We start from the raw sequence: 17,058 nt of genomic DNA on the forward strand, positions 1-17,058 counted from the left end.
GATACTGCATGGTAGAAGGCCCTTCTGGCCCATAAAACCCATGCCATCTAATTACACACAATTAACTTACCAATCCTGCACATTGTGGAGGGTAGGAAAAAAACTGGAGCACCCAGAGAAAATCCATGTAAGGCATAGGGAGATGTACAATCTCCTTACATAAAATGGTAGATTAGAATCTGGGTCACTGGTGTGTAAAAGCATTGCACTAACAACTCTGCCAATCATATAACTCATTATTGGATTATTGCTATTAGAAGATATTCTGAGGGTCAGGATTAATCTACACTTGGAAATTCAGAGATTGATCATATATAATCAACATGGCATTATTAGGAGAAAGATTCTGTCTAATGAATTTGATTGAATTTTTCAAAGCAGTAACCATACATATTGATTGGACAGTTTGATTGACATTGTCTAGGCACACTTCAGAGAGGCTTTTAATGAGGTTTCACATGGGACACTAGTTCAAAAGGACAGGACTTGTTGGATCCAGAGTAAGTTGGGAAAGTGGATCCAGAGGTGTTTTAGTAACTGAAGGCAGTGGGCATTGATGGAGGGTTGTTTTTGTGATTGAAAATCTATGACCTGTGGTGTACCACAGGAATTGGTGTGGGGACTGTGGCTGTTCATTAAGCACCTAGAGATTTCTATAAAATTATATGATTTCCAAAACTTGGTGACAAAGGAATTCATATCTATCTCTCATTACATGTTAATGTGGAGTAGAGTAAATTGTAAACAATAGCTCTTGTCCTTTCAGTAAGAATTTATAAGGGTTCATATTGTAGATTCATTAGATCACATTTGAAGTCAACAACCATGGGCTGTGAACTTTGTGGATCTCTTGTAGTTTCCATGCCAGGTTGTCAGGCTTATGCTTATATCCTATTCTCTTTCCTGATAAAAGATTATAAAATTATGAGAAGCATAGATGGAGTGTGCAGTCAGAATCTTATTCCCAGGTTCAAAAAGTCACATACTAGAGGTGAGGTGAAAGGGGAAGTGAGGTGAGAAGGGGAAGTTTAAGGGAGAATTGCAAGGCAAGATTTTTTTTTACAGATAATGGTGTTCGGCCAATGGTGGAACCAGATGTGACAGTAGTGTTTAAAAAATTTTTTGGATGGACACATAAACAGGAAGGAGATGCAGGGATATGGATCATGTGCAAGTCACAGAAATTTAGTTTAACTTGGGCATGTTTGGCACAATTGCCAAAGGCCTATTCCTGCGCTCATCTGTTCTCTGTTACTCTCTTAGGCCATCCTTTGAAGTCAAGAATTATGTTCTTACACTAGTTCTGAGATCCATGAGGTGTCTGAGCCAGTTTGGATCCCACAGATTTTTTTTCTCCTCGGTTGGGGTTGGAGATATTTGATGAAGAGGCAATTGGGTTGTTTGGGATGTAGTATGCTCCTTCCATCATTTACGTCATGGACTGGGAGGTTCTCACTGCTTACCTAAATGGTCCTTCTGTGGCGGCGCACTCCTCGTGGCAAACTGCCCCGTTTGTACTGGCGCGTGGCGGGGCAGCCATGAGAAGAGGGTGCCGTCAGGGGTCCTCCTTACACCATGTTTCCAGCCCGCCCAGTGCGTGCCTCAGGCAGCCGTTATAACATCACCGCTCACGCGGTGGTCAATCTCACGCTGCCCTTAAAGGGGCGCACACGGGATTTGAATAAAACAGTCGTTGAGACCCACCTCAGCTGGTGGGTTGTGGATGAGATCGTCCACCCTGGCTGCCGTCTCCTCATCTAGCATGCTCACAACGTGGTAAAACATCATGACATCTGGGGAGATGTTCCTGAGGCGAAACTGCGCCTCCACTTGCCCGAAAATATCTCCTTCTAGGCACCTTTGGTCTCTCCCCACAACAGCATGGCTCCAGACTCCTGCATCTGGATGGGCTGGGTGACTGAACGCTATTGGCCCTCATGGATGAGATGCTAGCACTGGTGGAAGATCACAAGCCCTTTTTCTTGTTCCACCAGATCTTCCTGGAGCAGATGCCCGAGGACATTCAGCTCCTGCTGGTGGACGAAGACTTCAGTGACCCACAGCGATTCGCAGCCCGAGCGGATGTCCTCCGGCACACCAAGAAAGAGAACGAAGCCGCCCTCAGCCAGGTCACCCATCTAGGAGCCAGCCAGTCGCAGCCCCCCCAGCTCCAAGTACAAGCCAGAGGAGCACCACCCCACTTGGTGTTTCTATCATCAATGCTGGGGGGTCCAAGGTCACAGGTGCAGGCAACCCTGTACCTATCAGGGAAATGACTCGGCCAGCCGCCGTTGATAGCTGCGGTGGCTGGCCACGCGAACAGCCTCTTGCACGTGACCAATAACTCCACCGGCCGGCGTTTCCTTGTGGACACTGGAGCAGTACTGAGCATCTTGCCCCCGACCGCCCTTGAGACCCACACCTGACCTCGTGGTCCCACCCTGCATGCAGCCAACGGTTCCGCCATCAAAACTTTTGGCACCTGCAGGGTGCAGATGCAGATCGGGAAAGATAAATTCCACTGGAAGTTCGTGCTGGCCTCAGTGGGTACCGAGTCCTTGGGGGCCGACTTTCTCAGGGCACATGGCCTGCTGGTAGATGTGAAGGACAGAAGACTAATTAACGCCCGCATGTTCCACTTGGTCCGCCTCGATGCCACAGATGCCTGCAAGCCCAAAATAGCGACCATCTCCGCCCCCAGGGAGAAGTATTCCAGTATATTCGATGAGTTCCCCTCCATCCTGCAGCCACGGTTCACTGCCGCCTTGCCCCAGCATGGGGTCTACCACCATATCTCTAAGCAAGGCCCCCCACTGCATGCCAAGGCTCGATGACTTCCACCTGAGAAGCTGCAGTTAGCCATGGAGGAGTTCTCTCACCTGCAGGAGTTGGGTATTGTCCACAGCTCTGACACTCCCTGGGCATCCCCTCTTCACGTGGTCCCCAAATCTTCCGGAGGCTGGTGTCCCTGTGGGTATTATCGGTGCCTGAATGACGTGACTATGCCAGACAGTTACCCAATCCCTCACATCCAGGACTTTACAGCCAACCTCCACGGTGCCCAGGTCTTCTCGAAAGTCGACCTGGTTCGGGGATATCATCAAATCCCAGTCCACCCCGAGCACATTGGTAAGACGGCGATCGTCACCCCATTTGGCCTGTTCGAATTCTTGCACATGCCCTTCGGACTTAAAAACGCAGCCCAGACTTTCCAGCACCTCATGGACGCAGTGGACAGGGACCTGGACTTCATGTTTATATACCTCAATGACATCCTGATCACCAGTCGTGACCACGAGGAGCGCAAGGGCCATCTCTGCACCCTGTTTGCCCGCCTGGAGGAATTTGGCCTCACAGTCAACGTGACCAAGTTCCAGTTCGGCAAGCAGAAGCTGCAGTTCCTGGGGCACACCATCTCGGCAGCAGGAGCCGCCCTGGAGCCAGAAAAAGTCGCGGCCGTAGGGCAGTTCCCTAAATTCCACCGCACCATGGCTTATCACCTGCAAGCAAATGGCCTGGTGGAGGGATTTCACCACCACCTGAAGTCAGCCCTCATGGCTCGCCTCACAGGTCCCAGCTGGGCAGATGAACTACCCTGGGTCCTCCTCGGCATCAGAACAGCACCCAATGAGGATCTACAGGCGTCATCTGCAGAGCTGGTGTACGGCGTGCCACTCTTGTTGCCTGGTGAGTTCTTCGGCTCAGAATCCGATTCTACGACCAAGTACCCGAACATATTGGTGGACCTATGCAGCAAGATCACCTCGCTAGCCCCCCCCCACCCTGCCTCCTATGCATCACGGCGCATGACCAGCCCGTTTTCCCAAAGAGCTGGACTCTGTGGAATTCATTTTCATTCGGTGCAGACTGCACACTACACCTTTGCAGCATCCTTACAAGGGCCCGTTCAAAGTCCTCCAGCGGTCTGGCAAGACTTTTACATTGGGGGCAAAAATGAACTGTTCACAGTAGTAGACCACCTAAAGGCAGCATACTTGGAACACTTGCGACCGGTTCAAATGGCTAAGCCCAAGTCCGTCCGCCCAAGCGGCGGGACACGTAGGCCGGGTCTGGGGGGGGGGGGGGTTGTGTGGCGGCACACTCTCTCATGGTGAACCAGCCCCATTTGTACCACTGCATGGTGGGGCAGCCATGAGAAGAGGGCGCTGTCGGGGGTCCTCCTTACTCCATGTTTCCAGCCCAGCACGCGCCTCAGGCAGCCGTTATGTCATCACCGCTCACTCGGTGGCCAATCTCATGCTGCCCTTAAAGGGGTGCACACGGGATTTGAATAAAACAGACATTGAGAGCATCCAAGGTGGTGGCTGTGAGTTTCTTTGCTCCCGTTACACTTCTACATTTCCAGCAGTCACAGGCCACAAAATCTATGAGGATACATTAGATATTGGGGGCAATAAGGAACTGTTCAAGGAGACTTCTGCCCACCTGATAATCTCTTCCCATGACACAGTTCAGGACCTGCGGCGACAGCCGGTCACGTGGACATTGAGGCTCGACCAACATGATGAGCTGAGTGGGCTGGCGGCCGTAGGGCAGTTCCCTTTTCAAGAACACTGGCATTGGTTTGCTTATTCTCTCAATGGAGTTGGAGGATGTGATGGAGGTGGCATTGATGAAAATTTTCTATGCTTGGAGATTTTGAAAAAAAGCTGCTGGAGGAACTCAGCAGGTTCAGTAGCATCAGTGGGAGGAAAAGAATGGGTTATGTTTCAGGTGGGAACCCTTTATCAAGACCTTCATCCATCAGATTCATTTTGCTCCAGATTCCAGCATTTGCAGACTCTCATGCCTGCTTTCTTTCTTTTTAAAACATTTTTATTGGTATTTAAAGTATAAACAATTGAACAGAATAATTATATAATGTGCACCAAAATTAGAAAGAAAATTACAAATATGATCATAATTAAGAAATCCAGAGCACATTCTTAGTAATAAAATAAAACACAACAAAGAAAATTAAAAAAATTTAAAATTTCAGAAGCCCTTCTCTAAGCAAAGTTGAAAAATGACATATATAATTCAAGTAAATTCTTCTTGGAAAGGGACAACACAGCGCCATAATTCCAAAACAACATTAAATCTTAAGATTATGATAGTAGTCCACAAATGAGCCCATGTCTTGCAAAATTAAATATCTGAATGCTTGATGACATATCTAATTTTTTCTAAATTTAAGCAAAACAGTATCGTTGAGCCACTCTGCATGTGGGATAGTATCTTTCCATTTATCAAAATTGCACGTCTGACTAACAATGAGGTAAAAGATAAAATTCAGCTCTAAATGGAAGTCAATAATACATCATCCTCTTGAGATATTCCAAAAAGAGCAATTAAAGAACAAGGTTCCAATTTTAAATTTAAAATCACTGATAGTGTTTAAAAAACATCTTTCCAAATTTTTCTAAACTAGGGCAGGTCCAGAACATATGAACTAAAAAAGACATCACCTATTTTATGTTTATCACATAAAGGATTCATTTCTGAATAAAAGTAGGGCAATTTAACTTTAGACATATGTGCTCTATGGACCACTGAAAATTGCAGCAAACAATGCCGTGCACAAAAAGAAGTATCAATCAAATTAAAAATAGAATCCCAACCTCATTGGAGAGTAAAAGGTTCAAATCCTACTCCCAGGCATTTTTTATTTTAACAAATGAGGCTTATCTCCCCCACACCACCACCACACACACTAGTGAGTCATAACTTAAATTTGGTAAGGCCAAGAAAAATCTTTCAAAAATTCCAAATCATGGACAAGATATCAAGGAACAGCATGTCGATGTATTTTAATAAATGGAAGAAGCAGTTTATTTATATTAAATTTAATTAATTGATAAGGAAAATGTTTGGAGATGAAGAGGTTAATACAAGACTACTTTGTAAATTGGAGGCATGTATTTATAGGTTAAGTATTAATTTAGAGATAATATTTTTATATATATATATGACCCTCCTTAAGGAATATTTATTTATATATATGTGTGTGTGTGTGTGTGTGTGTGTGTGTGTGTGTGTGTGTGTGTACTAGGCAGGCAAACCGGCTCCACTTGTAATCCACTTGGCGGGGCAGCCGGCCAAAATGCGCTATTGGGGGGTTTCCCCTTCTTCTCAGCACAGGGCTCAGAAGCCCGTGCTGGGGGACCATGTGATGCCCGGGTGACATCAGCGCCCCCCAGCACAGTTCTCAGCCAAGTCCAGCCCGGCAGCCTGCAATAAATCAGTTCTGCTCACTGTTCTCAACCTGTCTGTTCTTTCAGTAGCAGTGTAGCTGCCACTATAATTGGTGACTCCAACTGGTTCAAACTTCTTTGAACCCATCATGAGCGAACCTGGGATCAGTGCTATAGCCGTCAAGCTGCCTGAATTGTGGGTTCAGGACCCGGAGACCTGGTTCAGCCACGCAGAAGCTCAGTTTCACCTCCGCCAGATTTCATCCGACACAACCAAGTTCTACTATGTGGTCGCTGCCCTGGACCAGGCTACCGCCAAACGCGTGCTGCACCTCGTTCAGCACCCACCCGCCAAAGACAAATACAAGACCATCAAGCGAGTGCTCACCAGATCCCTCGGATTATCGAGGGGCCAGCGTGCCACTCGAGCGCTGCACCTCGACGTCCTGAGGGACAGGTCTCCAATGGAGCTGATGTTCAAGATGCTCCTGTTCATGGGTGATCACACCAACTGCCCACTCTTTGAGCGCATTTTCCTTGACCATCTACCTGAGGACATCCGGCTGTTACTGGCCCAAGAGAGCTTTACCGACCCAAGGAAGGTCACTCATAAGGCCCAAGAGCTATGGCTCGAGCGATTCCCGGAGGGCTCGGCGGTCTAGCAGGTCACGAGGCACGGGCATGACCATGGAAAGCCCGCCCCTAATGCTGCAGTAAAGCATCCGGCAGTAAGAGCATAACCAGGGGCATGGCATCTGCTCCAGGCCTCTGCTTCTACCACCAGTGCTGTGGAGCCAAGGCTCGGAAGTGTCAACAGCCTTGCTCGTTCCAGGGAAACGAGCAGGCCGGCCGCTGTTAATGACTGCGGCAGCTGGCCAAGGACACAGCCTCCTCTACCTGCGGGACTCAGTCAATATTGGGGCCCAGATAAACTTTATCCCGGCCAAGGCCATTGAGTCCAGGAACTGACCTCGATGACCTCCCCTCCGTGCAGCCAACACAACAGAGATCTGGATGTACATAGACAAGACAGTCCACTTCCTGATCGGCCGATGAAAGTTCTCGTGGAGGTTCACCGTCTCGTCCCTTCTGACCACCATCCTGGGTGCCAACTTCCTCCTCTGGTGGACATTCGGGGTAGGAGCCTGGTGGACGCCTGTACTTTCCAAGCCAGTCGCCTCAACGCCTCTCGCATGGAGCAGCTGCAGATGGCCACGATCAGCATGCCCAGAGACGAGTTCCAGTGAATCCTGGACAAGTTTCTGACCCTCCTCAAGCAACAGTTCTCCACTGCCTCGCTGCGCCATGGGGTGTTCCACCACATCCCCAGCCATGGCCCACTGGTTCACGCCAAGGCACGCAGGCACCCGCCTGAAAAGCTCCAGGTGCCGAAGGAGGAGTTTTCGCATCTGTTGGAGCTGGGGATCATTCGGCAGTCCGACAGCCAGTGAGCCTCGCCGCTCCACCTGGTCCCGAAAGCCTCTGGCGGCTGGCGCCCCTGTGGAGACTATCGACGGCTCAATGAGGTGACAGTTCTTGACCATTACTCCATCCCTCACATCCAGGACTTTACAGCCAACCTGCATGGTGCAAGGGTTTTCTCCAAGGTTGACCTGGTGCACAGGTATCACCCTGAGGACATACCCAAGACAGCCGTCATCACCCCCTTCGGCTTGTTCGAATTCCTTTGCATGCCATTCAGGCTCAAGAACGCCGCTCAGACCTTCCAGCACCTCATGGATTCAGTGGGCAGGTACCTGGATTTCATCTTCATTTATTTAGACGACATCCTCATTGCCAGCAGGGATCGGGCACAACACAAGGCCCACCTGTGAACCCTCTTCTCCCGGCTGGCCGACTTCGGCCCCACCATCAACCCAGCCAAGTGCCAGTTTGGGAAAGAGCCATGCCCGCCGCTTTGAAGGTCGCCGCTATTAAGGAGTTCCCACATCCTGACAACCTCAAGGCGCTGCAGGAGTTCGCGGGTATGGTCAACTTCTACAACCGATTCATCCTGGGAACTGCGCGCATCATGCAGCCGCTATTCGCCCTCATTGCAGCCAAGCACAAAACATTCACCTGGACCCCAGAGGCCTGCAGTGCATTCGAGGCCACCAAGGACGCCCTTGCGAAGGCCACCATTCTCACCCACCCGCACACCGACCTGCATATTGCTCTCTCTGTCAATGCCTCTGCCACAGCTGTTGGTGCCATCCTGGAGCAGCAGGTGAATGGACAATGGAAGCTGCTGGCATTCTCGCCCACCAGAGCGCAAGTATAGGGCTTTTGACCATGAGTTACTGGGCATGTACCTTGCGGTGCAGCATTTCCACTATTTCTTGGAGGGGAGGATTTTTACCATCTTCACCGACACCCAGGCACTCGGGATGACGAAGGACCCTTGGTCAGCCCACCAGCAGCATCACCTCTCCTTCGCGTCGGAGTTTACCAGTGACATTCGGCACAAGGCAGGGAAGGTCAACGTGGTCACCGATGCACTCTCACGACCAACCATCTGCACGCTGACGCCCGGCCTCGACTTCAATCAGCTCGCCCGGGACCAGAAGTCCGACGAGGAGACGCGAGCCTTCAGGACTGCCATCACGGGCCTGCAGTTCCGAGACCTTCCAACTCCGAGTGGCGGAAGCACCGTCCTGTGCGATGTCTCCATAAGCACCCCATGGCCAGTGGTTCCCCAGCAGTGGTGCAGGCAAGTCTTCCATCACATTCATGTCCTTTTGCACCCGTCCATCAGGTCCACGGTCCGAATGGTGGCAGAGCGGTTTGTCTGGCACGGGCTGTGGAAGCAGATTGTGGGCTGGGCCAGAACATGCACCCATTGCGAAATGTCCAAGGCACACAGGCACACCAGGGTGCCCGTGCAAGAGTTCGAGCACGTACAGGAACGGTTCAGTCACATTCACATGGACATAGTCGGATCCTTACCCATTTCCCGGGGCAACCGTTATCTGTTCATGGTGGTGGACCACACCACTCGTTGGCCCGAGGCGATCCCGATGCTGGACGCCTCCAAGACTCCTGCTCTGGAATGCTGTGGCACGGCTGGGTCGCCCAGTTCGGCATTCTGAATCACCTCGCCAGCGATCGGGGCAGCCAGTTCACCTCTGCGCTCTGGGCACAGCTTGCCAACAAGTTGGGAATCGAGCTACACAGCCTATCACCCACAGGTCAATGGGCTGGTCGAGCGTCTTCATCGCCACCTTAAGTCAGCACTTATGGCTCGCCTCACCGGTCCCAACTGGGTGGACGAACTGTCTTGGGTGCTCCTGGGCATCTGCTCCATGCCCAAGGAGGACCTGCAGGCGACATCAGCTGAGCTGGTCTACGGTGTACCGCTGGCACTTCCTGGTGAGTTCATCAACGTGCCTAGCATGAGCTGCTTCCCCACCTCTGGGCCCGCTTGGACTCCTTCACACCCCCACTGCTGCTCAGACATGGCACACGGCCATCTCACATCCCCAGTGAGGTGCTTTCTGCAGAGTATGTTTTTATTCGGCAGGGTCCGCCCACGGCACCTCTGCAGAGACCTTATGAGGGGCCGTACAAGGTTGTCCAGTGCTCAGGGTCTACGTTCACGCTGGACATAAGCGGCAGGCGGGAACTGTTTACTGCGGACAGGCTGAAGCCAGCGTACCTCGACCCCACCGAACCAGTGATTGTGATTGTGGCCCAGCCCAAGAAGCGAGGTTGCCCAGCTAAAACGGACATTGGTGACGGTTCTGGGTGGGAGGGGGGGGTGCTGTCCACTAGGCAGGTGAACCAGCTTGGCTTGTAATCCACGCGGCGAGGCAGCTAGCCAAAATGGCGCCGTTGAGGGTTTCCCCTTCTTCTCAGCACAGGGCTCAGAAGCCCACGCTGGGGGAACACGTGACACCCAGGTGACGTCAGCGCCCCCCCAGCGTGGTTCTCAGCTAGGTCTGGGCTGGGAGTATAAGTCCAGCCCAGCTGACTGCAATAAATCAGTTCTGCTCACTGAGCTCAACCCATTTGGTTGTGTGTTCTTTCAGTAGCAGTGAAGCTGCCGCTACAATATATTAATTACATCACACATGCATATGATATTGTGTTGTGAAGAGTACTTCCAAAGTAATCCTCTTTATTTTCTTTATCTATTTTATTCTTTCTATTTCTATTATTTTCTTTTTCTTTTGGGGGTTTTAGAAGGGAGGGGTGGGGGATTAAACACAATGTACTGTATGTATGAGTAATATTTGATGCATGCATAACAATTTTATAATCGACTGCATTGCGGATGATAACTTTAAAATGAAATAATAAAAAATTCCAGATTATCAATGTTAGGGGCACATACATTAGCCAAAACTACTACTGTATTTTATTACATAGTTTACCTGTAAGAATAATATGACCATGTTTATCTCATATAATATTGTGTTGGATAAAAGGAATGTTCTTATTAAATAAGAGACTCTCCTAACTTTAGCATTTAAAGAAGAGTGGAATTGTTGTCCTTTCCACTTTATCCACTGCCATGGTTCCACTGGTAAGTCAGTTATGATTATGGGTTCCTTTGTCTGCTTTGCGCGATGTTTCAAACAAATCTCACAGCTTGAAACCATTTTGTCAATGTCAGCATTTATCCCTGGCCAATAAACATTTATCCCTGGCCCTCCTCTTGCATTTTTCCATTCCATCTCTTGCTCTGTGATTTGAGGAATGACAATTCTGCTCTGTCTGACTGTGGCATTATCACAGTCTCTGATACAAGTTTCTTGAAGAAAAACAATTTCAGCTTTAAGTTGCTAGATATGGCACAAACATCCTTCTGTATTTAATTGAGCTATTTAAACCTCCACATTCAAGAGATTAGCCTGGTAAGATTAGTCATCACTTCCCAGCAGTTACCTTGAATCTGTGCCAAAGCATAGCTTGTACTGAACTTGAAGCTGAAACAACCTTCCAATTCTATGAGCCCACCTCATACCAACCCCTCCCTCCTCCCAAGCTTCCCCAGACTGAAGATACTAAACCAAACAGCAATGATCTCAAAAAAAAGCATTATAAACCCCTACACTTCTATATACTTCCTTATTTTAAAAGGATAAGTATTAATAATTTCCTCCCAAAACTGAAAAACTATAAAAAAAGAATACAACCAAAGTGAAAAAATTATACAGTAAAAGTAAACAATACATGCATGTGTAACGGGTTCACCTCCTTTCCCATTATCAGTAAGAATAAAAATACATGAATGCATTCATTCATCAAAGCCTCTGGACTACAAGCATTCAAAATAATATCATCGCATTAATATTTTAACAAAATATAAAGATCCATTTAATATTTTTCAAACATAAAAAAACAGGTATCTAGAATGGTTAATAAAATGGTTACTATAAAATTTGCCACACTTGAATAGACTATGCACATATACAATGATTTAATGTTAACCCTATTTTTTCACGGTCATATAATAAAGTAAACATGCAACTCTATTTCCCATAGTCAAATTAAACTAAATGCTCTAATTACGCTATTAATAAATGAGTAAGCAAAGTGGGTAATTACTGTCAACATTACCCAGTCAATTATTTAAAAAGACAACAGCCAAACTTCACCCTCACAAAATAAAACAAAGACAAAACAAAGATTCTCAACCACAGAAAAACTTCAGACAGCAACAACAATTCAAATTTTTATCAGACTTGAAGTTAAAGAAGTATCATTCAATCAAAACTCTTCATGTCTCTGCCACCGATTGCAGAAATTCCTTATGAACGTCCTTATAGATTATCCGCAGACGAGCTGGATATAGTAAAGCAGCTTTAAAGCCTTTCTTATACAGCTCAGCAATAGCTTTTTTGTATTCTTTTTGCATCTTCAAAACTTCAGGACTGAGATCTTCAACAAGTCTAATTTGTTGCCCCATGAATTACCCGGTCTTTAACTTGATAATGATGGAACCAGTGAATTACCAACCACGGTCTTTGTCCAGAAGCTGGCTTCGGACATAAGGATCGGTGTGCTCTGTGGAGCTCGGGCTTAGTAGAAAATAACTCCCTCCTGAAAATCTCCAAAAGCAAATCTGAAAAGAAGTCAGTCAGCTGGCTGGGCTCCATGCCTTCTTTTAAGCCCAGTATCCATATGTTTTGATACCTGCTTTTTGTCTCCATTACAGACACTTCTGTTTCCGTTTGACATCTCTGATCTGGTTTGGGTCTGCAGCGTATAGAAGTGTAATGCATAGTTTACATCCCATCAAAAGCTCAGCAGGTGACATGCTATGTTCAAGTGGTGAAGCTCTGTAACTCAATAGTGCTAGACAAGGATCTGAGCCATTGTCTTGTGCCTTCTTGAGCAACTGTTTAACTATGTGAACTCTATTCTCTGCTTTATTGTTTGACTGTGGATGCAGAGGAATTGAAGTCACATGTCAAAAATCAAACTCTGCTGCAAAGTTCTGGAATTCTCCACAACGATAGCATGGTCCATTGTCGCTATGGACAATTTGAGGAATTCCATGTCTTGCAAAGATTGATTTCCTATATTTGATCACACAAGTATCAGACATGTTAGGAAGCAGCACAATCTCTGGATAGTTTGATAAAGAGTCAATAGCCATCAAGTAATTATTTCTATCCATGTGGAACAGATCAGTCCCAACTTTCTGCCATGGTTCCACTGGTAAGTCAGTTATGATTATGGGTTCCTTTGTCTGCTTTGCGTGATGTTTCAAACAAGTCTCACAGCTTGAAACCATTTTGTCAATGTCAGCATTTATCCCTGGCCAATAAACATTTATCCCTGGCCCTCCTCTTGCATTTTTCCATTCCATCTCTTGCTCAGTGATTTGAGGAATGACAATTCTGCTCTGTCTGACTGACAACACTCACCTGAGCTGTGATGTTGTAGTATGGCTGACATTCACCTTTAGGCCATCCTTCATTCAGATTCTTCATGACCTTCTGTAGAACTGTGTCCTGTTCTGTTTCAGCTGTGATCTGCTTAGATTTCATGTCAGATACAGGAAGAAATTCAATGATCAGGTTCACATGGAGATTCACATCTGTCTCTGTGGAACTCTCATTGCCTGCATCACTGTGTTGTTCCCCTGGATAACACCCTCTTGACTAAGCTCAAGTTTTCACATATTTTGTCATTGTGAGAGATGAGTAAAACTGATATAAAAATATGAAGATGAGGAAACTGATATAGATATATGTGTAATGAATAAAGCCAGTATGAACAGGATAAGAAATGGATATTAGAATGTAGGAAGTAGAGCCTGGGGGGAAGGAAAGTATCCTGGAAAGAAAGACACCATTCACCAGATAGACGGTGACGATGATGATACCCAGGAGGAACAGAGTTGTTACCAATTTACGTTGAATGAAGTACATCATGAGAAGGTCCCAGTGATCATTGGTGGAGTGACAGTGCAGGTCATTGTAGACTCAGGCAGTGACAGTAATGTGATTGATCGACATTTATGGGAGAAGTTGAAAAGGAAAAAGATCATCTGTACCTTAAAGAAGTATTCCAAGAAACTGTATCCATACACAGCAACCAAGCCATTGCAGACCATTGGATGTTTTACTGCAACTGTTGAAGCTGGAGATAAGTACACCGAAGCAGAGTTTATGGTCATAGAAGAGATGGGAGAACCATTGCTGAGTACAAGCACAGCGCAAGACCTGGCAATACTTCATATTGGAGCTTGTGTCAATTCAATTCAGTCATACGAGGATATGAAGCAAGAATTCCCCGCAGCCTTCCAAGGAGTAGGAAAGCTGAAAGGTCGACAATTGAAGCTAGCGGTAGATGAAACGGTCAAACCCAAGGCACAACCAATGCGCCAAACTCCGTTTGGACTTCATGGGAAAGTCGAAGCCAAAATTAAAGAATTGATCAAACAAGACATTATTGAACCGGTGGAACATTCGACACAATGGGTCAGTCCCGTAGTGATTGTGCCCAAACCAAAGGGTGACATAAGACTATGTGTTGACATGGGAATGGCCAATGAAGCTATAATTAGAGAATGACACCCTATATCAACAGTGGAGGAAATACTTCAAGAACTAACTACCAGCAAGGTATTCTCAAAAATTGATCTGAAAAGGGGCTATCATCAATTAGAGCTGGATCCAGGTTCCTGAGATGTAACAACATTTGTAACTCACTGTGGATTGTATCATTACAAGAGACTATCATTGGAATTAATGCAGCTTCGGAGATCTACCAGTATGAAATCCATCGAGTGATTCAAGGCATTCCTGGAGTTGCTAACATTTCTGACGACATCATAGTCCATGCACCAACGAAGGAAGAGCATGACAAACGGTTGAGGCATGTACTATCTAGACTACAGGAGGCAGGCCTTACCGTGAATGGAAACAAGTGCCAGTTCGGTGTGTCAGAAATGGACTTCATGGGCCACAGACTTACACGGGAAGGACTAAACCCTGCAGAGGCCAAGGTGAAAGCTATTGCAGAGGCACGTGCACCTCAGAACGCAACAGAGGTGAGGAGTTTCCTGGGATTGGTCAATTTTTGTGCAAAGTTCATTCCTAATTTCGCTACAGTGGCAGAACCACTAAGGAAACTAACCAGGAAAGGTATACCATTTCATTTTGGATCTGAGCAGAAGAAAGCGTTCACAGCGCTGAAGCAAAGCCTGACAGATGCAAAAACTCTTGGATATTATGATCCGGCGGCATCAACCAAAGTCATAGCGGATGCCAGCCCGGTTGGTTTAGGAGCCGTGTTGGTCCAGATGCATGATGGAGGACCAAGAATCATTGCCTATACCAGCAGATCATTATCAGATGTGGAAAGAAGATACTTTCAGACAGAGAAAGAAGCACTCGGGCTTGTATGGGCCTGTGAGAGGTTCTATGCATATTTATACGGCATTGAATTTGAACTCATCACAGATCATAAGCCATTAGAGGCGATCTATGCACCTAGATCCAAACCATGTGCCAGAATAGAGAGATGGGTACTCAGACTACAACCCTACAAATATAAAGTAATCCACATTGCAGGGAAAACAAACATTGCTGTCCAGATTGGTGAAGGATGGTGGTCCACAATCCAAGTCAGAATTGGGAACTGAAACAGAGAGCTTTGTACGCTTCGTAGCTATTCAGTTGACACTGAAAGCTGTGACTACGAAGGAAGTCGAGAGAGAATCCGAACGTAATCCAGAACTCAGGGAAGTAAGAGAATGCATACAGAGTGGACAATGGGACAAGTGTACTCACAAGGCTTACATTCCCATTAGAGACGAACTTTGTTGCATCGGACAGTGTATATTGAGAGGTTGCAGATTGGTGATACCGCAAAGATTGAGACCGAAGATCGTATCCTTAGCGCATGAAGGACACCTAGGTATTGTTGGTACCAAGCAAAACCTCAGGACCAAGGTATGGTGGCCAGGTTGTGATAAAGACACAGAGAAATTTGTTAAAACTTGTCACGGATGTCAAATCACAAGTAGGAGTAATCCGCCAGAACCGATCCGGAGTATGCAACTCCCGACAGGACCATGGATCGACGTAGCTGTTGATTTTCTTGGACCTTTACCGACGGGTGAATCAATTATGGTAGTGATAGATTACTACAGCAGATACTATGAGTACGTGGTGTTGAAGTCCACAACCACTGAAAAAACAATACAAGCGTTAGCAGAGATATTCGCAAGATATGGATTACCTGTTACATTATACTCTGACAATGGTCCACAATTCATTTCAGAGACATTTGCGGAATACATGAGGACCACAGGTATCCATCATCATAAAGTAACTCCGAAATGGCCGCAAGCCAACGGAGAAGTAGAGAGACAAAATCAGTCCATTGAAAAACGATTGAGAATTGCACACGCAGAAGGACAAAATTGGCAAGAAGCATTGCTATCTTATGTGGCTGTCTATCGAGCAACGCCTCATGCAACCACTGGAAAAAGTCCTGCAGAAGCATTTTTTGGGAGAAAAATCCGCACAAAAATGCCAGAAATAAAGGAAATCCGAGACGACCAGGAGATGAGGGACCACGATGCTGAGAAGAAAGGTGCAGCAAAGCTGTACACAGATTCGAAACGTGGAGCCAAGTACTCAGACATCATGCCAGGAGATAATGTTCTAGTGAGGCATGAAACTGGTGGTAAGCTAGACACACCTTATTACCATCAACCCTATACTGTCGTATCCAGAAGAGGCAGTATGGTGACAGTCAAGTCTCCGACTGGAGTCCTGTATAAGAGAAATGTATCAGGTGTAAAAAGGTACCAGTCCAGAGATACATCGAGCGAAGAGGTTGAAAGGCCAATACGAGATGCTGAAACTGAGAGACCTGATGATGTTCCAGAGGCAGTTACCAGCATTCCTGATGAAGTGACTAGAGCGCCAGAAACACCCGAAGCCGTGGCGAACAGTATTTCCGACGCCGAGAGTGAACAACCGAGAAGCGACGACAATATCGCAGGCAGGCCGAAACGAAACCGGAAAGCGCCCAAACGATACGAAGACTTTGTGCCATAGTTTTAATAAGAACTTTGGGACAGTATTTTAATCTTATATCATAAAGTGCATGTATGAGTGCTGTAGGAAGTAAATTTTATGTAGTTGAGTTATAGTATTACCATTAGTTACGATGTTTGTAGGTTTCCGAGGGATATTGATAAGTGAAGGTAAAATTTATTTCTGATTAAAGGAGGGATGTCATGATAATGAATATGTATGAGATGTACCGGAAGTCACGTGGTATGAGAGAGAGATAAGAGCACAAGCAGGAGAACAAAGGGAAAGGGAAAATAAAGACACTGAGAAGTTTACCTGATAAAACTTGTGTTTGATGTTTTATTAACTTCACATTTCGG

General features: G+C 46.7%; 1 protein-coding gene across 4 annotated transcripts in view; it reads right to left on the minus strand.

Annotated features, from left to right (window-relative positions):
- Positions 1-17,058, minus strand: part of LOC138751357 (atypical chemokine receptor 4-like) — a 71,288-nt gene that overhangs the window by 28,868 nt on the left and 25,362 nt on the right. The window contains exon 1 of one of the 4 annotated variants that reach the window (XM_069913534.1): positions 13,070-13,154. The exons of the other annotated variants lie outside the window; for them this stretch is intronic. Within the exon in view, the coding sequence (XP_069769635.1) occupies positions 13,070-13,100 (31 nt within the window). The 5' untranslated portion in view covers positions 13,101-13,154. Of the gene's footprint in view, positions 1-13,069; positions 13,155-17,058 lie in introns of those variants that run through there. 4 annotated transcript variants of the gene reach the window in all.

This window comes from Narcine bancroftii, chromosome 1 (genome assembly GCF_036971445.1).
Source record: "Narcine bancroftii isolate sNarBan1 chromosome 1, sNarBan1.hap1, whole genome shotgun sequence".
Classification (NCBI taxonomy): Eukaryota; Metazoa; Chordata; class Chondrichthyes; order Torpediniformes; family Narcinidae; genus Narcine; species Narcine bancroftii.